General features: G+C 38.7%; 1 protein-coding gene and 1 pseudogene across 2 annotated transcripts; one reads left to right on the plus strand and one right to left on the minus strand.

The window, feature by feature from the left end:
* Window positions 1–5,808: 5,808 nt before the first annotated feature.
* Window positions 5,809–20,877, minus strand: MMP12 (matrix metallopeptidase 12). 2 transcript variants are annotated; one of them, XM_045371117.3, is made up of 11 exons: window positions 19,862–20,877; window positions 17,920–17,991; window positions 15,948–16,195; window positions 14,862–15,010; window positions 14,652–14,777; window positions 10,967–11,128; window positions 10,335–10,458; window positions 9,382–9,515; window positions 8,845–9,004; window positions 7,214–7,320; window positions 5,809–6,273 (listed from the first exon to the last, which is right to left on the minus strand). In XM_045371117.3, exons 3-11 carry the CDS (start codon window positions 16,163–16,165, stop codon window positions 6,173–6,175), a joined length of 1,281 nt encoding a protein of 426 aa, XP_045227052.2. In that variant the 5' UTR covers window positions 16,166–16,195; window positions 17,920–17,991; window positions 19,862–20,877; the 3' UTR covers window positions 5,809–6,172. The 2 variants fall into 2 exon arrangements, with proteins under 2 accessions (XP_045227052.2, XP_005579527.3); XM_005579470.4 differs by lacking the exon at window positions 19,862–20,877 and having other exon boundaries at window positions 17,920–18,066.
* Window positions 20,878–23,578: 2,701 nt separating this feature from the next.
* Window positions 23,579–23,930, plus strand: LOC102141487 (bolA-like protein 3; annotated as a pseudogene).
* Window positions 23,931–27,595: the final 3,665 nt, after the last annotated feature.

Here is a 27,595-nt window from a genome sequence, read left to right on the forward strand (position 1 = left end):
CTTCAATTTTAAATTGATTTGGTAAGTCTAAAATGGGACCTGAAATTTACATTTCTAATGAGTTCCTGATTTATTGATGCTCCTGCATAAGGAACCACATTAGGAAAACCAGTTTCGTATCTAATTTAGCTGTTATTAATGTACCCACTCCATCTTTCTTATGATTAGTGTTTGCATGGTTTATTATTTTCATCCTTTTACTTTTAACATAAATGTCATTATATTTAAAGTGATTTTCTTAGAGACAGGAAATAGTTTCAGTCTGACAATCTCTTTCTTTTCATTAGAGTGTTTGGACAATTTATAATTAATGTAATTATAGATATGATTGGACTTAGATCTACTCGCTTGCTCTTTGTTCCTATTTGTGCCATCTGTTCTTTCTTCCTTTTTCCTCTTTTCGTATCTTCTTTTGGATTAATAGAATAATTTTCAGTATTCCATTGTATCAACATTATTGGCTTATTAGTTATACCTCTTTGTCTATTTTTAGTGGATATTTTTGGAATTAAAATTTTTATCTCTATCTTTTCAGAGTTTACTTTCAAATAGAATTATACCACTTCAATTATACCTGTAAGAATCTCGCACCTATATTTTTCCTCACATCCTTTGTGCTATTGTTGTCATACATTTATTTTGCTTGTATATATTCTGTCAACTCCATAACATATTTTTATTTCTTTGCTTAACATACTTATTTTTAATAATTAAACATAGAAAACTACTTTTTATATTTACCTATATATTTACTCATTATGATGCTCTTCATTTCTTTGTATTGATATGTTACCATTTGTTATCATTTTCCTTTTACTTGAAGAACCTCCCTTAACATTTCCTGTAGTGCTTTGTCTTCTGACAATCAATTCTCTCAATTACTGCTTGTCTGAAAAAGTCTGCACCATTTATTATTTTTGAAAGTTATTTTCACTAGATATGAAATTCTAAATTAATAATGCCTTATTTCTTTCAACATATTAAATGTATCACTCCATTGTCTTCTCTCAATATGTAAATATATATATATATTTAGAGATATTTATTTATGTAAATATAAATGTTTACATAAATTTTATAATGTTTAATAATATAAGATTACATTTTATAAATATAAATAAATCTCTAAGTATATATATATTCTCTGCATATATAGAAAAAAGTCAATAAATGTTTCTAAAATATATAGAGAGAAATATATATATTTTTCTCTATATAAGACAGGGTCCTTCTCTGTCACCCAGGCTGGAATGCAGTGGTATGATCATGGCTCACCTTGACCTCCCAGGCTCAAGCAATCCTCCCTAACTCAGCCTCCCAAGTAGCTGGGACCGCAGGTGTGTGCCACTGCTACCAGCTAAATTTTTGTAGAGAAAAGGTCTCCCTATGTTGCTCAGGCTGGTGTCAAACTCCTGGGCTCAAGCCATCCTCCAATCTCAGCCTCCCAAAGTGCTGGGATTAGTCAAGTAATTTACAGATGAGTTTGATCTTTTCAAAGTTTGTTTTTAAGTTTTTTTAGGGTGGGTCTAGTGCTGCTTTAACTGTAGGACTAACTGAGTTCTACTATTAAAGTGGCTTCACTGATTTCCCCAGGTGTTAAAAGATATCTTGCCATTCAACCTGGATGAAATTCAAACCTCTCCTAGCCCTATGTAATCTCTGGGAATTGTTCAGTCTACAGTTCCTTGGTGGTGCATATGCAGTTTAGTATTCATCAGCAGACCTCAAGGGGACTTCTCTCCCAATTTCTGGAGTGCATTCTCTATGTAACTTCCTCCTCTTCCTTACTTTTCCCTGAAAATTATAGCCACCTTCACCTCCCTGAACTTTAGTATCTGTCTTCTCAACTCATTGAGACCACTGCATTCTACTTGATTCCTTTCCCCTGTGCTGTGTCCTGGAAATTACCTATAGGTAGAAAGCAGGGAAGACTTGGGGGTTTGTACCATCAATTTTCTTCCCTCTTGGACTATTTGCTACACTACGTAGTGCTCAACGAATGAAACCATCTCTTTCATACATTTTGTTTAGTTTTATAGTTAATCACAACAATAAGCAAAATCCAGTACTAGTTATTACAATATGACCAGAAACAAAAGTGATCCTGGGATGTTATATTTATATACTAACACAAAAAAAGACAAGAGCTTAGATTTTAATCCTCATGGACTGGGAGCTGTCTTGCATAAACCAGCAAATAATTTTTCTATGGCATATTATGACCTCCTTAAAATATGTTGGTGTTCCCATACCACAATGCTATAATCTAGAAAATCTCCCCAGAGATGATACATATTGGAAAGACTATTATTTATGGTCCTCCTAAGATATCCCATTAACTTCCAAGTTGTAACCTTCCACCTACACACTAAACACTCCAACATTTTAATTTCTGGTTCAGACACCTTTATTGGGCCTTGATCCCATCCCATTACCTGCTAGACGTCTCCTCCCGGCTCTCCAGTTTCAACAGACCTAGTTATTTCCTTTCCATCAATCACACCACTATCTCTTCCGCAACCGGATTTTCCTTCTCTATTCAAAGTCACTTCTTAAACCAGATGCTTAAAAAAATCATCCTATATTATTCCTTTTCAGCTAGACTTCACATGCAAAGTAGTCACCAAGCCTTATTATTTCTCTCTTCCAGCTGTTGCTCACATGTCTTCCCCAATTCTATAATTTAGGTTTCTAGTATTTTTTGCATGGACTAGTGCAATACTATCGTAGTTGTTCTTCTCTGCACATTGCCTTAATTCCTTCTGGCCTATCTTCTGTATTTCCATTCAAAAGATATTCTAAGATGCAATTTGGTATTTATCCCTATTAAAATCCCTTTAATAAAGTCATATCATTTATGAGATAAATGTAAAGTTTCATGACAATAAATTTTGTTCATGACCTGGTATCTCCTTCTCATCTTTTCCCTTTCTATTTTATTCTCCAATTTTACAAAAATATTCTTTTAGTGAGTCTTTGAGAAGCTCCGTTTCCACCTGGTAACAAATCCCTCTTATGTTTTAAAAACACATTGCAAATGTTGTTTCCCATAGGAAAATGTTCTGTGGCCCCCAAATCCTTTTGCAGAGATATAATTACCCCTCTATTTTGTAAATGCTTCTATTGATCTACTTATTACATTGCATTATAATTTGTTTATATGTCTTGTTTGTCTTTACCATATTTCGTGCCTTTAAAGACATAGATTTCTAGTCATCTTTGAATCTCCCATGCCTATCACAGGGACTCAAATCTAGTATCGACATCAAAAATGTGAATCTGGAAAACTTTATGCAGCCCAAACACGGTACATCCTTTCCTTTCTTCTGTAAAGCTACAGGGTTCCTCACTATCCTATTTCAGGATAAGGGGATAGGCAGAATCAGAAAAAGGAAGTTCTGGCAGGCTTCAGAAATTGCCTAGTTTAAGATTTTTTCTACTTGCAGTCCACAAGGTAGACAGTCCTCTTCTCTTCCTTGCTGACTAATTTGTGCTAACGTATAATTTTTAAAGGCTAAAAATATGATTTTATGCAAATATGAAATGAACTTGTTAAAGATATTCTTTAACTCACTAGCTAATGAGGGAATCAGTTCATAGAAGGGCCTGAAGAACAGACATATATACAAGAAGGAATGTTGAAATAAATTTCCTAATGATATAAATAGGTAATATCTTTATAGGACAGTAAAATGTAATGTTTGAGAGTATGTCTTCTATCTGGCACAAATCAATTTTATCTCTAAGAGGTAAGATTTCTTTGCATTGATACAGAAAGAACCTTTCATGTAACTGTCAGTTCTCTACTATTTCTACCCTTGCAGATTTATAAACTAGTCTACCCAATAAAAAGTCAAAGATGCATACCCTCATAAAATCAGTTACTCCAGAATATTAGCTAGACAATGTGCAGCCCTCAATTGTAAAGGCATCTGTAATATCCAAGTCTTGGACATTTTCTTTCCTGACATCAACAAAATAATACTCCTCCATTTCCCAGAGAAAAAGTGATATTCCCAGATGGGACACACACACAACCCTTAAGACATTTTGAAGACTTTTAATTGAAAAGTAAAAATGCAAAGCTTTGTAGAGTGAAATGCCAGAAGTTTTAGCTTTAACTTTTTCCACTTTATAAATCTAAAAGGCACAAGCTAGTGGTAACACAGAGTTTGGTGTCAGGCTTCCTGACCGTGCATCACAGCTCCAAGGCTACCTGACCTAGAGCGAAGTAAAAACTCTTGATGCTTTAGTTCTCTCATCTGAAAAGTGAGAATGACAGTAGTTACCTCATGTTTGTAATCAGGATTAAATGAGCTATTTTCATTTTATATTTTGTGTGTATACAGCACTTGGAACAGTGCCTGGCACATAGTTAACATTATAAGGATTTGTTCAACAAAATTCGAAAGTATAACACGGATAGAACAAAAGAAAGAAAGGTTCACATTTAATTCTTTGAAGGCATCTTCATGAACATTCATGATAGTGACTCGACTTTTATTCCTGTTCAGCCATCATTTAAGAGAAATGCCTCCCTCCTGAATTACCTAAGGCCAAAGACAATTCACCCAGATACCATTCAATTTTCTTTTGATGCTGATTCTGTAGGGAATTTTCTTCTTTTGAGTGAAATCCAGCATTTAGTAACCTGTGGGGAATAACATTTCTTCTAGTGGTGAATTGATTCTACTCCTTGCAAAGATGACTCTAATAATACTGAAGGAGCACACACTTGAGTTAAGAATGGATCTGAGCACAGCGGCTCATGCCTGTAAACCCAGCTCTTTGGGAGGCCTAGGTTGGGGGTATCACTTGAGGTCAGAAGTTCGAGAGCAGCCTGGCCAACATGGTGAAACCCCCGTCTCTACTAAAATTACAAAAATTAGTTGGGCGTGGTGGCTAGCGCTTGTAATCCCAGCTAATCGGGAGACTGAGGTGGGAGAAACTCTTGAACCCAGGAGGTGGTGGTTGCAATGAGCCGAGATTGCGCCACTGTACTCCAGCCTGGGCAGCAGAGTGAGACTCCGTTTCAAAAAAAGAAAAAAAAAAAAAAAGATCTGAGACACGAGGGACAAAGAGCTCTATCTGCCTCTAGGTACTTTCTGAGCCTCATATTTCCCCTGATTTCTCAGCTTGTTCCACTAGCCAAAAATGATCATCCAACTTGAAATGAACTTGGTCATTTCTGCAAACTTAAGTACATCAATCAGCAATGATTTACCAATAAATTGAAAACTAAAAGCATTCCACAAACCCCTATAAGTGAGAGCTCTACAATGTATACAACCCAGAAGATAGGGGAACTATGTGTCAGGGTAGTAGATAAAATGGATACAGGACAGGCCAAATTGCCAGAATGATGTGCTCACCATGCATTGTGTGGTTTTTCACAATAAACCTATGAGGTGGGTACCTCCTAATTCTACTTCCTCTGAAATTTAAGGAAGTTTAGATTTAATTGCTTGTTAAGGTCACACAGCAATTACACTGTGATACTTGACTATGGATTTTACCAGAATGGGTAATTCCCACTTCCTCCCTTCTCTCCAGTCTTGTGGCCATACTCTATGAGTACTCCTTCGGGTCATGTGTAGCCTAGAGAATGCTTTCTTGCCTTGAGACCAAGGACACAGGTGGTGCTACCCAAGTGACCAAAAGAAATCTAAGCTTTTTTTTCTACTTGCCATATTTCTATTCATCCCTTGATACAGTCAGAGAGACTTGTTTTTATTTAGGAGTAGGTTCAGAGTTATTTTCAAAATACACATTCTGTTTCTCAAGAAAAATATATTAAAAACCAACTGATTGTTTTTCAATTGTTTTATTTGAGCCAAAATATATATACTTAATTTTAGTTATACCAAAAGTAATTATAATTTCTCAGTCCAAGGATGTTAGGAACCGACTTACAGAGCATGCTCCAAAAAGAATTCTCTTGGCCTTTGAAGGTATCTATTTTCAAACTTAACAGTAGAGTCAAGCAAGAATTGACAATTAGAGTTTTCAAAATTGAAAAATATTATACATTATATAATCATTATCTATGGTTTACAGATTTTATTTTTATGATACATATCTCTATATAGTGGTACACTGAAGACATAGCAAATATGCAATAAATACTTATTAAACTGAAGTGAACTAACAAAAACCATTAATTACACTCTTTCTAACACTCAAACCAGCTATTGCTTTTCAGTGTTTTGGTGATACGTTGGAGTAGGAAGTCATATTCAAATTGATTAGATCCTTGGAAGAAATAGTAGTATTCTGAAAATGAAAACAAATTAAATAGTTTAATTCCCTCCCTGTATTTCTTTACAACAACAACAACACAAATCTGTTTTCATAGATTATCTAGAATAGATGACCTATGGGCTGTGGTTCATGTCCTTTACTGCATACTTTGAGAGGCTGAGATGGGAAGATTGCTTGAGGCCAGGAGTTTGAGATCAGCCTGGCCAACATCACAAGACCCCATCTCTATTTTTTAATCAAAAAATAACAAATGAAAAAAAGATGAGATGTGATTCGAGAATATAAATGTTGGGGACCCTTGGTATCATGCTCCCCAAACATCTACCTACAGCCAGTCATACTCCAAGTGGAGGACTCATGAGACAGGATATCAGACGCAGCTAGGGCACACAGGGGCTTTGATGGAAGAAGCAACACTGGGGAGGGGAGGGAATACAAACAAAAAATATTGGTCCCTTGAATAGTTGCTTAGGCTGGTCTTGTTTGAAGACATACAACACAAACTCAAGCTTTTCTCAATCCACCCTCAGTCCCCAGTCCATGAGGGCCTATGAGGGCAGAAGGGACTACAGGAAAGGTCAAGAGTGCAAGGTGTAGGAAAGGGTGAGACTCCAGACTGCCTGAGTCTTGGCTGCCATGTGCTCTCTTGCACATACTGTGTGGCTGATGTGGTCAAAGGAAATTCCAGAGACTCAGGTACATGGGAAATAGGAACAATCACATTCCCTCTGCCTGCCAGATAACCCTGGGAATACACCACTTGTGCCACCAGCCCCTGCTCATTCTAGCTCTCCTATTCAGAGCCACGTACAGTGTGAGTTTTTCCTTGTGGCCCTGTGGGGAACTGCAGAGACCTGTCCCTTTCCAATTTGGAGCCCTATTCTCTAATCTTAGAGGATTTATAGTTTTGAATGGGATTTCCAGTATCTTCCTGGTTTCCTCATCTACTTACTATTTTTAGAGTAGAAGACTGCATCAATTTTAGGCCCAATTCCTCGGAAGTTCTTGGTAATCAGTTTGGGATAACCAGGGTCCATCATCTGTCTCCTTTCATCATACCTGAGCAAGGAAGAAACCAGCAGGAACTCAGTCAGAAAGCGGTTTTCCTGACATGCACCACAAACCTACCTTCTCTACTGAAGAGCTCTTCCCCAAAGGGCTTAAGTTGTTCTGATGAAGAAAACCAAGGACCTAAACAGCTCACTGATTTCCTCTGAGTCCCTGTAGGACTCAAACCTATGCTTCCTGACTCTGGTTAAGTCTTTTTCCCACTATCCCATAATACTTCCACTAGTGCTTGTTGCTGCTTTATAGAGTCTGGCATAGAAGGTGATTTGGCTACAGCATAGGCCCCAGTGACCAATTTTTCAGTTGCTTGTCATTGCCTTCTTTTCAAAGCTATTCACTGAGACAAAAATACCCATTTCCCCCCAAGAAGATAATAAACAGGTCCAGGGGCTAAGAGCCAGGGAACCAAAGGGATTTATACACACATGTTTGAGAGAAATTGAAAGTAAACCCTTTTGTTTACAGGCTGTATGGTCATATCCTAGTTTCTCTCTTAAATTCTCTTTTACCAGCAAGTGAAAAGAGTTTTGTGTCTCTCTAGACTTCCAAGTGGCAACTGAATCTAACCGTTGTCTTGTTTTTATTCAGTTTGGTTCTCTAAGGGTTTATGCCTTGCTTAGCACTTTCTCATTGGCATTTAAGGGAAAAATCATGGGCCAAGTAGAAGCAGAAAACTAAACACAACCACTGTTCAGAGGTGAAATGTCAATGTTCATAATAACAGGCTACAGCAAACTACGCCCATTTATGAGCTCTTTGGAAAGTGTTATTTGCCAAAATCAAGTTTTGTTTCTCAAACAGGGCTAAGGGCTGGTGGACAAATTCAAGTCATAAGCACCCGGTATTCAATTGGAATTAGATGTTGAGTTTTAAATGTTTAAGAATAAATAATAGTTGTAAATGTAAGCTTAACATATATGTTATGTCTCATATCAACCAGGTGAGCAATCTAGGAAGTGACTGGCTTACCCAGAAGAAGGAATAGAGAATCCTCTCCTCCTTCAAAATTTAGACACTTGAGACAACAGAGACAGACACTCAAATGAGCTCCTATCCTCACTTGACCATATGACTTTCTCTTAAGGAAGACTTTGCAGGACCTCCTGACCTCCTGTCATTTAGAGGATGGTTTCTTGTTTTGTCTTTTGAATCTGGTGATTATAGAAAGGAATCTGGAAATCCATAATCCTCCAAACTGACTGTAGATTAAATACTTGGTCTTGTACATCTATGACACTCTTTTCCAATGTGTTTCCCCTATGATTAATAAGATGACATTTTTTAAAGTGTTTTTTTTAAAAAAAAAACACATTATCTACTATTTCATATATTAGAAACCAAAAACACAAAGAACTTGGTTGACAATAACTATTTCAGTCCTATATTCTTTTAATCTCTCTCCCTGGAAGGTCAAGGAGTTTTGGGAACTTGCACAGAGAACGTGCCTTCTAGAAAACCTCATTCCATGCCTGTTTCACAATCTGAGGGGGGAAATGACCAACCGTTAAAACTCACCTCCAATATTGGTTGTCTACGAAGAAGTAGGTCCTATAAAAATGTGGGTTAAAAACAGCGGCATCAATTTTTTTCACAAAGTCAGGAAAACCAAAAGAATGTATGCTCTTGGGATAATCTGGCTGTGGTCTTAAGTTGCTAATTAACCAGTATTTGTCATCTGTGAAGACAAAGAAATAGGGTAAATTTGAATTATACAGAAAGAGTAATAAGAAAATACTGATTTACTATAAACAACATAATTCCTTTCCCACAGTTATAAAATGTATTGCTTATTGATCTTAAACATAGTCTCTTTTCTTTGGTTCCTATGGTTTTTTTTTTCACAAGTATTACTATTTTATAGTTTACAAACTTTTCCCAGAAATTGTATGTATTACTTAGGTATTTAGGCTATTTTAGTTTACAGTTCAGAGCCACTATTAATAAAATCAAGAGTGCTTTCTTAGCCTATGTCTATTAAAAAGTATTAGTCTCCTCTTAATTTATTCTCTTCCTTGACGTAAACTCAATGGCAAAACTAAAGATTAGAAATACCTTTAAAAAGAAAAACTTGATTTCTGGCTTTAATTTCATAAGCGGCTTCAATGCCAGATGGCAAGGTTGGCCATAAGGAAGAAATTAAATCAACACTGGTCCCTGGTCTCTCAGAAAGCTTCAGCAAGAAGAACCTGACGTGAAAGACATTTAACACATTATAAAACAATGTAGACTCAAGAACCATGGCATGTTAATAGGAAGGACCTGTGAAAAAACCCAATGTTTCTTTCCATTGTCTTCACATTCTGTTCCATGGATGTCTGATGTTCATGGATCCATAAGAAAAGAATATCAATCAACTCTTTGATAATAACAATGACTGTAACAAGCAATCTGATATACAGAAATACCCTGGAGCTTGGAATCCAGGGATCTAAGCTTCTAGTTTGACCCTACAATCCACTCACCAGTTTTGTAACCTCAAGGAAGTCACCTATCCTCAAGTGTCTCAGTCTTATAATCTCAAAAATGGGAAATATTTGTACTACTTGACAAATGTTAGTCTTCCCAACTGCCCCTCCTTACCACCAATATCTGCTTCATTCTGTGTTCTAAGAAAGAAACGAAAAGTTATCCTGGAATTCTCTTCTCCATAACCAGGAAATCAAGTTTCTTGCATAGGTACTGTTTTACAGTCTTAGTTTCAGACTTCACCATTTTCATCTATAATTAAAATAGTCTGGCTTCTGTTTCCTGTCTTCTAATTCCCCATCCCAGATTCCTACTGCAAATCCTTTTTTACACACCAGTTTTCTAGTTAAACCGCAAATGTGATTACACCTGTCTCCTGCTTGAAAACCCTTAAGATCTCCTCACTGCCTACAGAATCGAGTCCAAGTTCCTGCTTACCAGTTTCATCTACTTCATTTTCAATTATTTCCCACTGTTCTCTGACAAAAATATTTAAAGGCAGAAACTTTAATATTGGTTAGATATGAAAATGATCCTACCTGTCTTTGAAGAAAAAGATCTTATCTCCCACTGTAGTGACAGCATCAAAACTCAAATTGGGGTCACAGAGAGCTGGTTCTAAATCGTCAGGCTGTGGCATCGGTTGGTGCTCTTTTGGGCCTCCTGAAAATACATTTCAAGAAGCATCAGTAAACAAAATCTGCATTTTATTTCAGAGGAGGAACTGTTATTTTTTAAATACTCAATTTTCTTAATGAACATTGCATCAAAATCATTTTAAGCTTTCTATAACATTCACAGGAAGCATAAAGTAAGGTGTTTTTTCCCATATGATTGCAATATCATGGAGGAAGAAAATCTGATTATCTTTACTTTCCTTTTCCAGTTATAATGGATTATTTAATGTGTGGGCCTTCATCAATAAGGCAGTGGTATCTTGGATAGAAAGAACACGAGACTTGAGGCCTCTGGTTCTGCCTCTGGCTCTGACATTAACCTACTAGGTCTCTTGTCCTCATCTGTATAATGAAGTTAATGCCTGTGTCACCTGCCAGAGAGGGTTCTTATGGAGCTCAAAAAAAAACAGACATTAACATTTTATCCAAATAGTATTGTTAGACTATTCATAAGAGTGAGTATCTTATTTGGCAAAATAAGAAATTCAACTCACCATAGAGGGACTGAATGCCACGTATGTCATCAGCAGAGAGATGAAATGTGTTGATGTCAACATATTTGTAGGTGGGGAACATTATGGCCTTTGGATCACTGGAATGGCCAAGACCTAAGGAATGGCCAAGCTCATGAACAGCAACGAGGAACAAGTTTGTGCCTAAGAAGAAACCAATCAAAAGACAGAACGCTGTGAAATGCATTATCATCTTGGACAGTAACACGATATCTGACACACTGAAAAAGAAACATTTGAGAATCTTTTACTTATTTCTCTACCCTTTTGAATAAGGTTTCTCAACCTCAGCACTACTGACATTATAGGCCAGTAGTCTGGGCTGTCCTATGCATTATGGATGTTTAGAAATCTCGGGTTTTACCCCTAAATGCAAGTAGAAAATCCTTTTTAGTTTTGACAACCAAAAAATGTCTCCGGACATTGTCAAATATCTCCTTGGGGACAAAATTGCCTTGGGTTAAGGACCTCTGTACTAGTAGACAAATGAAATATATTCTGTTGTAAAAATTCCTAAAATAACTCAGAGTTGCTTTCAACAGTTTTCATTGCTTCTAAATAATTCTCAACTCTCATGACTCAATTCTGGTTTTAGTCTTCATGAAGCTTCACTGGATATAGAAAAAAATGCCTTTAGCAATCATCTTTTCGTAAACCCAAATATAAGGCTATCATTAAGTTTCAGGTACTGTGAGTCACTGAGAAGTGTAATACATTACGTCTAATTCTCATACAACTGAAAGGAAACCACTGTGCTCTCCACTACAGATGAGGAAACAGTATCTATAGGATTAATCAAATTAAGTGCTTGAGCCAAGATTAGTGTTTATGCTTTTACTACACATGATTCTAAATAAAATTAAAGAATCTATATGACTCAAGGAAAGAATGTGAAAAACAAAAAAGAGAAAAAATAATTCTTAAAAGAGTCTATACTTATAATTTAGACATATTTGGACTACCAAGTTACAGTGTTTTCTGTCTTTTCTTTTGAGCCCCACTCAGAGTTTACCATTTTTATCTATGATTAAAATAGTCTGGTTTTATATCTGTCTTTTCTTTTGAGTCCCATAAGAAATCCTTGTTCATTTTCGTGGTATGTCCTAGAGAATACACTTTTGTAGGTAAGAGAAGAGAGAGGAATGTGTCCCTTCTTTTGAATTTCTCAATTTGCAGAATATTTGAAAATTCCTGACTAACAGTTTTGTTTCTTAGTCCAATGCCTTCATTTTTATCTTTTTCTATGACAAAATTGCAGTTCAGAAGAACTGACTTGCCCAGAGTCACACATCACTTAGCTGCAGAGCCTGGCTTTGGAACAGTCTCCCATACCCAAGTGCAAAGAGCCTACACTCTCTTGGGGGAGTGTCTAGACACAAATCCTTCAAGAATTTTCTATATCGTGGGTCCAGTAACCTTCCCAGTAAGCAAAGTTTTTACAATTTGTCCTAAACCTGAACTATTCTCAGTTCCTATAATATGCCTATGAGCCACCACCATTGATCCTCATCTGGAAATAATGGGTTTATGTTTGTATTCTGTTTCTCACTAGATTGTGTGCTCAGGGTTTGGATTGTGTCCTTTTCATCTCTGTACTCAAGTAACCTCATCACCCAATACTGTAATAGAATAGATCAGCAAGCATTGACCTATTTGTTTATTTGATTTACTGGGTAAAAGAAAACAGTCTGAGGAATGCAGTGACTCACGCCTGTAATCCCAGCACTTTGGGATGCCAAGGCAGGAGGATCACCTGAGGTCAGGAGTTCGAGAGCAGCCTGGCCAACACGGTAAAACCCCATCTCTACCAAGAAAAAAAAAATTAGCAGGGTGTGGGGGCCAGCACCTGTAATGTAATCCCAGCTAGTCAGGAGGCTGAAGTAGGAGAATTGCTTGAACCCTGGAGGTGAAGATTGTAGTAAGCTGAGATTGTGCCACTGCACCCTAACCTGGGCAACAGAGCAAGACTCCATCTCAAAAAAAGCAAGTGACAGCAACAACAACAACAACAACAACAAACTGCTGAAAATAAGCATTTTAAGTTATAATTGTCATTAATAACTTCACTTTTTGAAAGCATTTAATCAATCCAATTAAAAAATAAGGCAACATGGACAGATAGAAAATACTGGGCTAAGAGGTAGGAATGAATATTCTGGCCCAGCTTTTCCACAAACTAGCCACTAACCTTCTCTTGGTCTTAATTTCCTCTACCTATAGAAAGCTGTGTTAAATTACTCTTCTAAGGTCCATTAGAATTCCAAAACATTTTTTTGAGGCTAACTGGCACATGTATCCCATTTTAGATGAAGGAATTACAATCCCCCAAATAACCTTGGATAAAATTTAGGCACATATAACATGTCTCGCTGAGGATTTGCAGTTCAGCAACTACCTAATCCTACATGATCTGTCTTTTGACAATACAAAAGTCCTCTTCTCATCAAAAACTTTATAAGCCTCAGGCTATGTGTTAGATTAAAACAGTCCTTCTGGTGGACATAGTATTTATAAAAATATTGCCATCCAACTTGTGCAATATCAGCTGGAGAGGAGGATGCTGAGTAGAGAATATTATTGATGACTTTCTCCCCATTTACTTTCCACATGACGGAGTCATACACTCTAAAATTTCCAATAGAAAAATTAAAAAGGCTTCTGTCATGATGGTTAGGATTTTCCCATGCTAGTGATTCCCCTAAATAACAGGGAAGTTTAATTAACCCCATGTCAACTATCTGCAGGGGATAGTAAGTTACTGTTCTTCTGTAAATGCCCCCAAGGTATTAAATGTTTAGTTGGACATTCTGAAATTTTTATCCCAAGACCACTTGAAAGTACATGACTGTATAACCTTGTGTTTCTCTATAGGGATATCTAGATTCTCTATAACTTTTTCTTTCCTGGTCACTATGAACCTAAGAAATTGTCAGCATATCATGAATCATGCAGATGACCATCTTATCCTCTAATTGTTGGCACACACAGAATTAGTATGTGTTTGCTTTTGAGTTTATGGATTTCACTAGGTCAAGAACTTATCACCTAGGCTGGGCACAGTGGCTCACACCTGCAATCCTAACATTTTGGGAGGCTGGGACAGGAGGATCTCTTGAGGCAACATAGCAAGATCCTGTCCCTACAAAAAATAAAAAAATTAGCCAGGTGGGTAGCGCACACCTGTGGTCCTAGCTACTAGGGAGATTGAGGTGGGAGGTTTGCTTGAGCACAGGAGTTCAGGGCTGTAGGGAGTTAGCATCATGATATGTCATGGCAGCCTAAGTGACAGAGCAAGAACTTGTTTAAAACAAAAACAAAAACAAAAAACTTACCACCTAAATAACAGCTTTTACCTTTTCATATGCTTCTTAAGGTTCCTCTGAGTTTATGCTAATGAACCAGCTCATAGTTCATTACATCCTCATGGATTGTTAGAACTGACCTTGAAGATGATCTAGTTTAATATCCTCAATTTACAGAGGGTGAAATCGACACCCATACAAAGTGTTAAATTTCATTTAGAGGCAAAATTATAATCAGAACAAGATTTTCCGTCATATAATCATTTGTCAGAATGTAGTCTCTCGAAACCAGAATTTTGAATTTGTCAGGGTTTTTGTTGTTTTCCTTTTCTGTTTGCTTAGTTTTTTTTTTCTTTTTTTCCCACCTTCAGAATGTGTAGTCCAAAATTCATCATCATCAAAATGTGCATCCCCTCCAATACCAGGTCCAGGTCCAAAAGCATGGGCTATGGTTCCACCTTTGCCATCAAAAGCATGGAAGTCTCCATGAGCTTTTGGAAAAGGAAAGAAAATTAGTCCATCTATACATCCTATAGATCATGCCAAATGACAAAGATGAAGTACAGGTTCCCTACCTCCACGTGCAAAAACCACCAAAATGTCAGCCACGCCTGTGTTAATCCTGCTGAATTTCAAGGGGGTAACATTACTCCATACTTGGAAAGCTTTCTGGATTGCATAGTCAACATCCTTACGGTTCATGTCAGGTGTGTAATTATTGATTCTTTATCATCAAAAAGAGAGAGAAAAATGTATGGAAGGCAATGTTAATTTTGTCTTACCACAATACTTCATTTTTGCTAGCACAACTGGAAGATGGATCATTTCATAAATCAGGAGTCCAGATTTTAAAACTTGCTTCATTAAGTACAGAAATATTTTTTTCTTGGACAGCTTCCTGCTTAACCAAAATCTATCTTAATTTCTTCTTATTTAAAACTCACAGATCATCACTGTGAAGGATTTGCTTTCATAGATGGTTATGCTTTATGCTCCTGTTCCCAGGTTCTGCATTTATCCATCTTGACTACTCTATAAACTACCCCTGTCTCTTATTTATAGTAAATTATCTTATTTATGGTAAATTTAGCTTCATTCTCCTTTTATTTGCAGAATTTTTTTTTTTTTTTTTTTTTTTTTTTTTTTTTTTTTTTGAGACGGAGTCTCGCTTTGTCACTTAGGCTGGAGTGCAGTGGCACAATCTCGGCTCACTGCAAGCTCCGCCTCCTGGGTTCACACCATTCTCCTGCCTCAGCCTCCCGGGTAGCTGGGACTACAGGTGCATGCCACCACACCCGGCTAATTTTTTGTGTGTTTTTAGTAAAGACGGGGTTTCACTGTGTTAGCCAGGATGGTCTCAATCTCCTGACCTCGTGATCTGCCCGCCTCGGCCTCCCAAAGTGCTGGGACTACAGGTGTGAGCCACCACACCAGGCTTATTTACAGCTTTTAAAATCTGCTTTGGACTGGCAAGCCAAACGATTCTCCCCTGAGTGAACAATTCTTCCTTCTAAAGAAAATGAATCTTAACAGAGATAGCATTAAAAATTGAGGGAGGTTACTTTATTTACTTCCAGATTTAGGGCTGTCTAACTGGTTCAGGTTAGAAGTCAGACCTATGGGAAAGTAGAAAAATACAAGGCGACATACACCAACATTACCTGTAGGTGATATAATGTTTCCTCCATATCTGCCCCCTTGGCATTGCCCTGAAATGATGGACGTCGGGGACTCCACATCGAGGTGCGTGCATCATCTCCAGAGTAGATGTGTCCAGTTGCCCAGTCACTTTCAGCCCCAAGAAGTGCTGCATTTCCTGGATTTTTTCCTTCATTAAGTTTCCACTGTATTTCATTTTTGTCACTCGAAATTTGTTCATCTCAAGGCCATAAAATCTTTCTAAGTATCTCTGGAAAAAAATACATTCAGCAATGCATAATTATGCACAGAAAAGTTTCTGTTGGGAGCTCCACATATATGACTCAATGGCACACTGATAGTTTTGGACCAAGAATTTTGCACATCTTACTCACAGGTTACATTATTGTTGTTTGGACAATTAATTATAATTAGGAAAAAAATCTTAAAATTTTGTACTATCGCAGACATGTCAGCCAGGAGCAGTAGCTCAGGTCTGTAATTGCAGCATTTTGGGAGGCTGAGGCAGGAGGGTTGATTGAGCCCAAGAGTTCAAGACTAGCCTGGACAACATGGCGAAACCTCCGCTGTACAAAAAATACAAAAATTATCCCAGAGCATTGGTGCATGCCTGTAATCCCAGCTACTCAGGAGGCTGAGGTGAGAGGATCACTTGAGCTTGGGAGGTAGAAGCTGCGGTGAGCCCTGATTGTACCACTGCACTCCAGCCTGGATGACAGACATAGACCTTGTCTCAAAAGAAAAAGAAAAAAAAAAACAAACAAAAAAACAAAGACATGTCATAAACTACTAGCTAGATTTATTCCTGGAATCCAAGTGGAAATACCTTTTTAAAAATGTCATTTATTCATTTTTAAGAGACAGGAGTCTCTCTTGGTCACCCAGGCTGGCCACAGTGGTGCATACCTGTAATCCCAGCACTTTGAGAGGCTAGGGTGGAAGGATAGCTTGAGCCCCAGAGTTTGAGAACAGCCTGGGCAACAGGGTGAAACCCTGTCACTACTAAAAATACAAAAATTAGCCAGGAGTGGTGGCACATGCCTGTAGTCCCAGCTACTTGGTAAGACGAGGCGGTAAGATCACCTGAGCCCAGGAGATGGAGGTTGCAGTGAGCCAAGATCGTGCCACTGCACTGTAGCCTGCGTGTCAGAGTAAAACCCTATCTCAAAAAAAAGAAAAAAAGAAAGAAAGAAAAGAAAAGAAAAAAAGGATACATGAATTATTAACATTATTAATATAAGTTGGGACGCAAATTTCTTGCTTAAAAACTCAAAGCTAAACAAAATGGACAACTATGATAAATTCAATGTTAAAAGCATCTTAAAAAATAGGGACCAAACTCTTTTAATTAAGGAAAAGAAATTAAGAATTGAAAAAAAAATTCCATAAAAAATGCTATAAAGATGGGCCCAGCATGGTGGCTCACATCTGTAATCCTATCACTTTGGGAGGCTGAGGTGGGGGATTGCTTAAGCCCAGAAGTTACAGACCAGCCTGGGCAACATAGTGGAACCCCATCACCATAAAAAAGAGAAAAAAAGCTATAAAGATATATCTGAGATGACTGCGGGTAAAGGGAATATGCTTAAATTATCATGGCAGCCTGGAGTGGTTATATTAATCCAGCCATTGTTCAGATCTCAGATTATTAACTGATATTTAATGATTAGTGTAAAATACCATAACAGAAGTGAACGCCAATTATATTGAATGGAAATTTCTTGGCCAAAGGTTTTTAGAAGAAGAAACATGTTCGCTTGCCAATTTCATAACACTCCTTCAAAACCAATACCTCTTTTGTATATTCCTCTTTGGCAAGAAAAACTTAATACTGAAAGCAGACAGCCTCCTAGACCAATTTTCAGCTGATACTTAAACGCAAACAAACAAACAAACAAACAAACAAACTGGTTAATGCAATAAATCTTAAAGACAAACATCAAGCTAGATAAATACTATAGAGTCCATACTTACTTCACCAAATAGCACATTATTTTTTTCCAGGCTTGTAGAGCTGTTCAGGGGAAGAGCTCCAGAAGCAGTGGCCTGCAGGAGCAGTATTAGAAGAAACTTCATTGTAAACTTCTAAGTGGATCAACTCAGTTTATTCTGTTCCTTTCTAGTCTAAGTTCCTGAACCGTTCCTCTTTATATAGCCCTTAGTCCAAGCTCTGTGAATATGAATCCCATGAATGACTCATAGTTGATATCATCCCTTGATTTACCTCAAAAACATGCAAACAAAAGCATGACCTTATTCAGATGACAATGGATCAATTAGCATCTAGTCCATCACTCAAGCAATTCAGAGTATGTACCTTCAAAATGATAAATAAGCCCCTACTTCCACCTATCCTATGAAATAAGCCTTTGTAAAAGAAATATCAAGCAACTAAAAGAGAAAGAGAACTTAAAATATATTTTCTTAAAGCCTGATATTCTCAATTTTCATTATAATACTTTCCCTATATTCGTTATAGATAAAAAAAGTTTTAAAGTAAATGTTGAAAGATTAGATAAAATCCTTTTGCTGGAGTAAATGAATGCTTTTTAAACTGAATCTAGCTCCCTAGAGAAATGCGATACAGAGATTTTATATGTAGAAAAAAAAAAAGTTCGTAATATCGTGATACTTTGTTGTTTATTCCACGTGTTGTACCGGCTCAGATCGTGATTCTATAACTTAACATCTTCAGACATCTAAGCTGAAGCTCAGTCCCAACTGGGTACCTGGATAGATTCCAGAGGCAAACTTTCCTTACATCCTATATTGTCTAGTGTTGGTAGGATGTGGGTTAACTCTTATCAACTTTAGCAGTTGGGAAAAGTTTGTCTCTGGAATCTATCTGCCTGTCACCTCTGCTTCTTTCCCTCTTGACCTAATTGTCCCATTGCACAGAATCTGTCCCTTACGCAGTAGAGAATATTTAAGCACGAAAAACTTTTACGAGTCAGGGAATAAAATTCCAAAGGTAGAATTGCAAGCAGTTGTGCCGCAGTGTGAGGATGGATTCTACTCAACACCTCTTCAAATCACATGACAAGTTCCCTGCCTCCTGATTGTATGGGGACAGTCTGGACGGTGGGGTAGGGGGCACATAAGAGTGTGTTAAGATTTAGCAATTGCTCTGACCCACCTCGGTGGCCTGGGAAACAGTCTACTGGCTGCTTGAGTGAGGCTTAAAGAAAAGGAGAAAAATATGGAAAAAAATAATTTTCCAATTTAAAAATTATCTTGCCTCACTCTTGCAGAGAACTATGCAGATTCTTTCTGACCTGTTCTCCTCTCTCTAGCCATTGATTTGTTTTCTCTGAGTCTATCTAACCTACAAATACAGCTGGTCATTCTGCTGTGAGAACGTCACTTTTTAATGACACAAAGTTTAACAGACTTGCCTTCTGTGCTCTAAACAGTATCTCTAAATCCAGATCACTTGGTTTTATAAATGTTTTCCAGAAAATTGTTATCAATCCTCTGGCGAGATGCCACATCAGACAGGTGAAACTGGTGCCATGGGTCACTTACTGATCTGGTAGTGTAGAGTACAGGCTACTCCATTAAGATGTTCATTCTCAATGGGGAAGATATCACTCCCAACTGGGTGAAAAATTGGTCATCAAGGGCAAACAAATATATATTTGTGTGTATAAAAGACAGATATGCATATAGCACATGAGCAGATATACAGTTTATCTCTGCTATTAAATTTGTATGGGGGAAATCTCTAAAATGTCTACAAAGCCTCTTTCTCAGGAGTAGTGATAAATGTTGAGAAACCCTGATCTACGTATTACAAAGGAAAGAGAACTAACATTTATGGAGAGGCTTTAACAGTTGCCAGCAGTTTCATGCACTGTCTTATTTAATCCTCACAATAGTCATTTATGGATGAGGAAACTGAACTCAAATAACTTACCCAAAGCCACACAACTAGTAGGTGGCATAGCTGAGGTTTGAGGCCAAGTCTGTTTCCAAAGACTTTCTGCTTCCATTAAACCAGGCTGCAAAGTCAAAGTCAGTTCAGAGATGGCTGAGTCATTCTCTCTGGCCCCAGATATTTACCTTGTTGTTGGAGAGTAAGAACAGGAAAAGAAGCAAATCACTAACAGTACATATGTATATGTCATCACATTGTCTTTACCTTATGATATACACATAGGACAAGTTAATTTGTCTATGTCAACACAACTGGCTAAGATGGTTCCAAACATTATGCTCCTCAGAGGTGCTCTGGGCCAATCCCTGGGGAGCCCTAGCAGCTGAAGGCACCTTAGCAGCAGGGCACTGCTCAGGCCATGACAGGGGAGGAGATGGCAGAAGTTTATCCTCCAGAGAACAGATGAGAACTGCTACCACCCTGGGGAACCCAGATCCACCTACAATATTCCTAGGACTGTCTGCTTACTCCTGGCACCTGCAAGAGCAAAGGGGATAGCATGGCTTTAACTAAAAAGCAAGAAAGTATGTATCACGGTATTATTTTTGTAGTGTTTGCAGTAATAAGATACTCATAGAACTTGGAGGGGTGGCTTACACCTGTAGTCCCAGCTACTCAGGAGGCTGAGGTGGGAGGATCCCTTGGGCCTGGAGTTTGAGGCCAGCCTGGGCAACATAGCAAGACCCTGTCTTAAAAAAAAAAGATATTCATAAGAAGACTCAAATTGGAAAAAAAATCAAAATGACAAAATGAAATGTGTTGTAGCAACAAGTTAGGACAGGGTCAGGAGACCTTCCAGATGTCTCCTTAACCAATTCACTTCCCTTTTCTGAACTTCCATTTCTTCATCCATAAAAGGAAAAGGTGAACTAGCCGAAGTTTTCTTCCTCCATCGACAGACTCTTGGCGTGTGAAAGGGATTTCTTTGTATATCTTGGAAGAATTCTTCCCTTCTGGTCCTTGCTGATGACATACTTAGATTTGCCTCTGGATTCCTGGGGATGACACCACAAATGACTTCAGGTGATTGTATCAGGGATATACCCTGGAATGTCCTGGTGTCTGGCTAAAGAAGGAAAAACATAACAGATGCTTTTGGAAGGTTGGTGCTACAAAATCTGCGTTATGATAAGGAAATTGCTCTCAGCACTTTCTCACGAGCGACTCTGAAGTCAGCTACTTTCTGCGCTTTCATAAACGTGCTCTTCTTCACACAGAGCATGGACAATGACCCTTGATTCTTCCTTTCCTCAGTGTGGCCCCTGGAAGCTATGTCTCTGCTGGGAACCCCAGCTTCCAGTCTGGGCCTATGTCAGAATCATTTAATAGTTCCTTCCTACCCAGGAGAGAGACCTGGGCAGATAGGTTATCTCCCTTCTCAGCCCCTTTACCAACCTCTTTTAGAGGCTTACCTAAGAGCGCAGTAAAGGAAGATGGCAATCATTGAGCCCTCAAAGCGTGTCAGGCCGTAGACTAAATACTTGTCCCTAGTATTTAATGGAATCATTGTAACAACTCTTTTCCAGTAGTTACCATTATTATTCCAGTTTTACAAATGAAGAAATTAAGTGTTAAAGAGCTTGAAGTGATTGTCCAAGGTCATAAAATGTCAGAGCTAAGATTCCAAGGCAAGTCATCTTGAGCATAGCTTTATCAAGCAAGTCACTTGAGCATAGCTCTATCAAATAGAAGTGGAATTCTTTTCTGCCCAAAGTGGTCATCTTGACTCCACCACCTTAGTTTGTAACCACCTCAGTGTTCCATGGCTGCCCAAGGGGCCTTGATCTCCTCATACGTGACCTATGTGGGTCACTTGGTGAGTCAAGACCTAGAGAGAATCAAAATTTGAGTGTAATATCCTATTTGTATTTCCAATGAGTACATTCTTTCACTTCTTTGTATCTTTAGCAGCTTTTTTCTGTATCTTACATCCTACTCTCTCAAGAGACTTGCCACCAATCTTCCAAGAACAGGTTTCTTCCTGCTGTGGTTAAGGCCAGTTCTTGCTTTCAGTGAGTCTTAGGAACACATCCTCCCTGTAATGACTGTTCCACAAGGGAGGTTCACTCCTCATGTCCTTTGGGCCCTATTGTCCTGCTAGATTCATTCATGCATATTTACCGAGCACCTACTAACTTCAAGGTGGTTCTAGGCACCAGGAATACAGTGGTGGAGAACCAGAGTCTCATCCGGCTGCAGACTTAGATGCACGATGTTCTCCTCTCGGGCTAAGGGGAAGAGAATAAATATTAGTGAGCAGCGATAGTATGTCCTAGTATTTATAATACATTGCCTCATTTAATCATCACTAAAGCATAAAAAGGCAAAGTTACTTATTTATTTTTTTAGAGATGAGGTCTCATTCTATTGCCGAGGCTGGAGTACAGTGGCACGATCACAGCTCACTACGACTCCTGGGCTCAAGTGATCCTCCCAACTTGGCCTCCAAGTAGTGGGAACTACAGGCATGCACCAGCACAGGCAAAGGTTATTATCCCCATTTTTTTTTTTAAGATGGAGTTTCCCTCTGTTGCCCAGGCTGGAGTACAGTGACGCGATCTCGGCTCACTGCAACGTCTGCCTCCCGGGTTCGAGCAATACTCCTGCCTCAGCCTCCTGAGTAGCTGGGATTATAGGCATGTGCCACCACACTCAGCTAACTTTTGTATTTTTAGTAGAGATGGGATTTCACCATGTTGACCAGGCTGGTCTTGAACTTCTGAGGTGATCCACTGGCCTTGGCCTCCCAATGCTGGCATTACAGGTGTGAGCCACCACACCCAGCCATTATTCTCATTTTCAAAGGAAATACCAGCGGGTCCTAGAGGTCAGATCACAGAAACTTAAAAAAGGTAGGGTTTGCAGGTGGATGCCAGGGACGATGCAGAGGGCCTGTTTTTCTTTTACTTGAGAAGGGAATTATTCTCCCGGAGTCCCAGCCTCAGAGAAATGCTGGGGAGAAGCCACATTTCTTGCCCCGGCATTTATGACTCTGAGCACATTATTCACATTCTTACTTCTTTCCAAGAGCCTAAATCCACTAAAATGAATACAGTTTAAGAAGAGAGTAATTTTTTCCTGAAGTGAGTTAATACTGAGAGTGGTGGGAGAGTCCGTGGGTTCTGGTTGCCAGGAAGAACTGAGCCCCACTCCATGGCAGCACTGCAAGGATGTGGTGGGACCACAGAAGGAATCATCACAGGATGCTGCAGGGAAGTGAGACGCAGGGCCTGGTGCCTCTAAGTTCCCTGAAGCAAGCATGCCACAAAAGCAGCAGTGAGCAGAACTGAGAAGATATGCGGACTGGGTGGACCAATAGGGAGGAGATGGAACTCCAGAGGATTACGGCTGAATTTCCTTCCAGTCCAAAGGGATGGAGGCTCAGAATAGAAGTTAAATTTTAGGGAAATGGCTGGGCGTGGTGGCTTACTCTCGTAATCCCAACACTTTGGGAGGGAGAGGTGTGAGGATCGCGTGAGGCCAGAAGTTCAAGACCAGTCTGGGCAACAAAGTGAGACCCTATCTTTATTTTTTAAAATGAAAATAAAATTTGGCCAGGTTTGGTGGCTCATGCCTATAGTCCCAGCACTTTGGGAGGCCAAGGAGAGAGAACTGCTTGAGGCCAGGGGTTTGACACCAGCCTGAGCAACATAATGAGACCTTGTCTCTATTTAAAAATGTAGGCGTCCGTCAGACATGGTGGCATGAAACCCGGCCGTGGCAGCACCTCTGCTCTGTGGGATCCACTATGTCCATAGGATGTTTGCCTTCCAGAATGACAGGGAGCTCAAAGTGACCCGAATTCTCAAAGAAAAGTTTCCTTGAGCTACAGTGATCAAAGTCACTGACATTTTAGGAGGTTGAAATTAAGTCGAAATTTAATTTAATTAATTCATTTAAATTGAATTTAAAATGAAATTAAAATTGAATCAGAAGAATTTAAGCAGAAGAGAACTGTTCAGCCGTATCACAGGGTTAATCAGGCACTAAAAGAAGAAATCAAGGGATGCATGGATTGCAGATACTTACTTCTATCCCCAAACACTGACCATGCCCTGGCTGCATGGAGGCTGCTGCTTTAAACCTTGGATGAACCTGACTGACACCATTCTGCCCTAGACAGTCACCAAAAAATGTGTATATTTTGTTCATATAAATTTCCATGTTATAATGATAGAAGATGTGTAATCCACTTATATATTAATTAAAGGAAACAACTGAAGTTTTGAAGGGATAAATAAATAAAAATGTAAAACAATTAAAAATGAAAATAAAACTATAAAAATAATTTTAGAGAAGAAAATGCAATATACGCGGCACAGCTGGACTGAGATTCACACATACTGCATACACAGGAGAGACACATAACATGGTACTTTCTACCTAGTAGTTGTGCCATATTATCATTAATATTATTCTTATTATTGTTACTATTAATATATTTTAAGCATAGTTTTCTAAATGTTTTGCCTCATTTTTCAAGAAAGTATATAAACTTCATGGACTGTAGACCCTTTTGTAGCCTTCAAAGACCACAAAAAAAAAATCGTACCACTAGACAGTTAATAAAGAGGCAATAGACTTTGAATAAACTGAAACAAAAGCATGGAGGTGTTATCACTGGCTAGTACAGACACTTGCTCACTTTTCTCCAGCAGGTAGTCCACTTTCCAAATAAACCAGGTTCTCAGACGCCTCTTTTGCTCTCAGCTGACTTTTTTTTTTTTTTTTTTTTGAAACAGAGTCTTGCTCTGTTGCCCAGGCTGGAATGCAGTAGTGCGATCTCGGCTCACTGCAACTTCCACCTCTGGGATTCAAGTGATTCTCCTGCCTCAGTCTCCCAAGTACCTGGGACTACAGGCACCCGCAGCTGCCACCACACCCAGCTAATTTTTTGTATTTTTAGTAGAGACAGGGTTTCACCATGTTGGCCAGAGTGGTTTTGAACTCCTGACCTCAAGTGATCCGCCTGCCTTGGCCTCCCAAAATGCTGGGATAATAGGCATGAGCCACCATGCCCTGCCTTAGGTACCTTTCAGTTAATCCTTACACAAGATAATGTTCAATGGCTCCTTAAAGAGCTACCCCTATTGTGGGCATTTTCATTGTCATAGACAACTCTGAAAGACGTAACTTCAAAATATTGAAGTAAGACCCTATACTGGAAAAATGTGGAGAGCCACACATGGACTCTCAAGGGAGACAGTTTTTGATGCCAGGCCCGGTGACTCACACCTGTAATCCCAGCACTTTGGGAGGCCAAGGTTGGTGGATTGCCTGTGCTCTGGAGTTCAAGATCGGCCTGGGCAACATGGCAAAACTCCATCTCTACAGAAAATACAAAAACTTAGCTGGACGTGGTGGCACTCACTTGTAGTCCCAAGTATGCTGGAGGATCACTTGAGCCTGGGAGGTGGAGGTTGCAGTGAGCCACTGCACTCCAGCCTGGGTAACAGAGCTAGAACCTATCTCAAAAAAACAAAAACAAAAACAAAAAGTAACCACTAACTTAAAAAAAAGAAAAAGAAAAAAGAAAGAAAAGAATGGAGATTAAAAAAAAAGAGTTTTGAGCGAGGACTCTTGCACTGGAAGCCCTGTTATTATCCCAGGTTGCCCGCTTTTACTAGTGTCTTGACCAAAAATAAACCATGCATGTTCTGCTGGCGAATCAGATGAGCCCATACAGAAGAAGAGAAGGAGGGTGATTCAGGGAAGGAAAAGAGAAAAGTAAAAGAAACACACATGTATGCACGCGCGCGCGCACACATACACACACACACATACACAGAGGAACAGAATGAAGTCACTTGAGCATAGCTTTATCAAATCAAAGTGGAATTCTTTTTTGCCCAAAGTGGTCATCTAACATATCTTAGACAAATACAGATGAAAAAGAGAGGTCCTTCCTTAGCACCAGGGCATTTCATGAGCTCAAGTTCCACATCTTAGTTTCATTATGAACAACAAATCTCCTGGGATTTTCCAACCCAAGTCAGCTCTGAGAACATCCACACTGTGGAGAGAGCAAGGAACTTCCTTGTTTCTAATACCAAGTCCATCAGATGATTCATAAGCCCTGCAAAGAAGAGTGACTCATTCTTAGAATTCATTTTGTAAATGCAAAAGATGTCATAGTGAGTGACAAATATGTCTAAACAACTGTATTTTCGGCATAGTTAAAGAAGTTCAAGAAAGTCTTTCATGTCTTTAGCCATGTTCGTGTCAGCTTCTGGAAGGACTTTGATCCTGTTTCTTGTTAATCAAAGTGTAGTCTGTCTTCCCAGGCCCAGATCTGTTGTGGTAACTCCCATGAAGCCTTATCTCATGGCCCACTCCTTCACTTGAAGCTCCATTCAAGTTGCCAGTAGGCGCTGTGCTTCTTGCCTCAGCGTTTATGACCCTAAACAGAATATTCACATTCTGACCTTTTTCCCAGAGCCTGAATCCACTGAACTGAATTTAGTGGCTCTCTTTCCTCCCAACTGCTAGGCTACTGCATTGGTGCCACTCACAGTGGCACCTGCCCACATGCCACATCCTTGCCAAATCTACTCAGCTGGGGTGCATGATACAGAAATCATGACTTATGTGCTTTCCATGTCTCATTTCTGAAAATAATGAACTTCATGACTACTAGAATTATGCACAGAGAATGAAAAATGCCACCTGAAATAAAATTTTTTATCACCATCAAATTTCAAGTTTCCTCTGATTATATAAATAATACATATCAGTTATATCATATTTGAATTACAAAAAGGGAAGAAAAAGAGTAAAGAATCAACTTCAGGGGTCAGGCATGGTGACTCATGTGTGTAATTCCAGCATTTTGGGAGGCCAAGGTAGGAGGATCACTTGAGGCCAGAAGTCCAAGACCAACCTGGCCAACACAGTGAGACCCTCATCTCTATTTATTTTTTAAAAAATTATAAAAAGTAAATGAATCAAATTCAGAAAATATGATAAATAGAATAAAATATCAATTGCTGTTCTCCTTCTGAGATAACCACCATTCGAATCATCACTCTTCCATGCCTCTCCTTGTGCATATATGTACATATATTTAATTTTATATAACTGTGTTCATATCATGCCTGCTGTTCTTACTATAGGCCTTCCTTTTTCAGTATAGTGGGTCTTTTTGCTGTTATTTATTTGTTTGCTTGTTTGTTCATTTGTTTTATACACATCCCCCTTCTCCTTTACTCCCTTAACTGAATAACTCACTCTCACCTGCTCTTGGTTCCTCTTCATTAACAATCTGATATCTGGTCTTCTAGATTTTTTCTCCTTGCTCATATTGAGTGTATATATATATATATATATACACACACACATATACACATATGTAAGGGGAAAGGAAGCTTGTCATGATTTGTTCTATAAAAATGGAATTACATTACAAAGACTTCTCTGATTCTGGCTCTTCTCACTTTTTGATCACAGCAAGGAAAACCCTACAAATCAACTGGTATAGAACAAATGTCTTCATTCTAATAAAATATCTTTAGTATTAATCTCATAGTTTGAATATACCATAATCTTCAAGGCTTTTTACATTGATGAGCATATACTCTTTCCAGTTTTTTACCTCCACAATAGAAAGGAAATCTGAAGTCTACTCTACTGTAGCAATTTTCTTCTCTCACTTTTGAAGATTTGCTAAGGTAATTTTCCGTTTCTTCTCTGTCCCACTGTCAAGTGACTTGACTG

This window comes from Macaca fascicularis, chromosome 14, assembly GCF_037993035.2.
Source record: "Macaca fascicularis isolate 582-1 chromosome 14, T2T-MFA8v1.1".
NCBI lineage: Eukaryota > Metazoa > Chordata > Mammalia > Primates > Cercopithecidae > Macaca > Macaca fascicularis.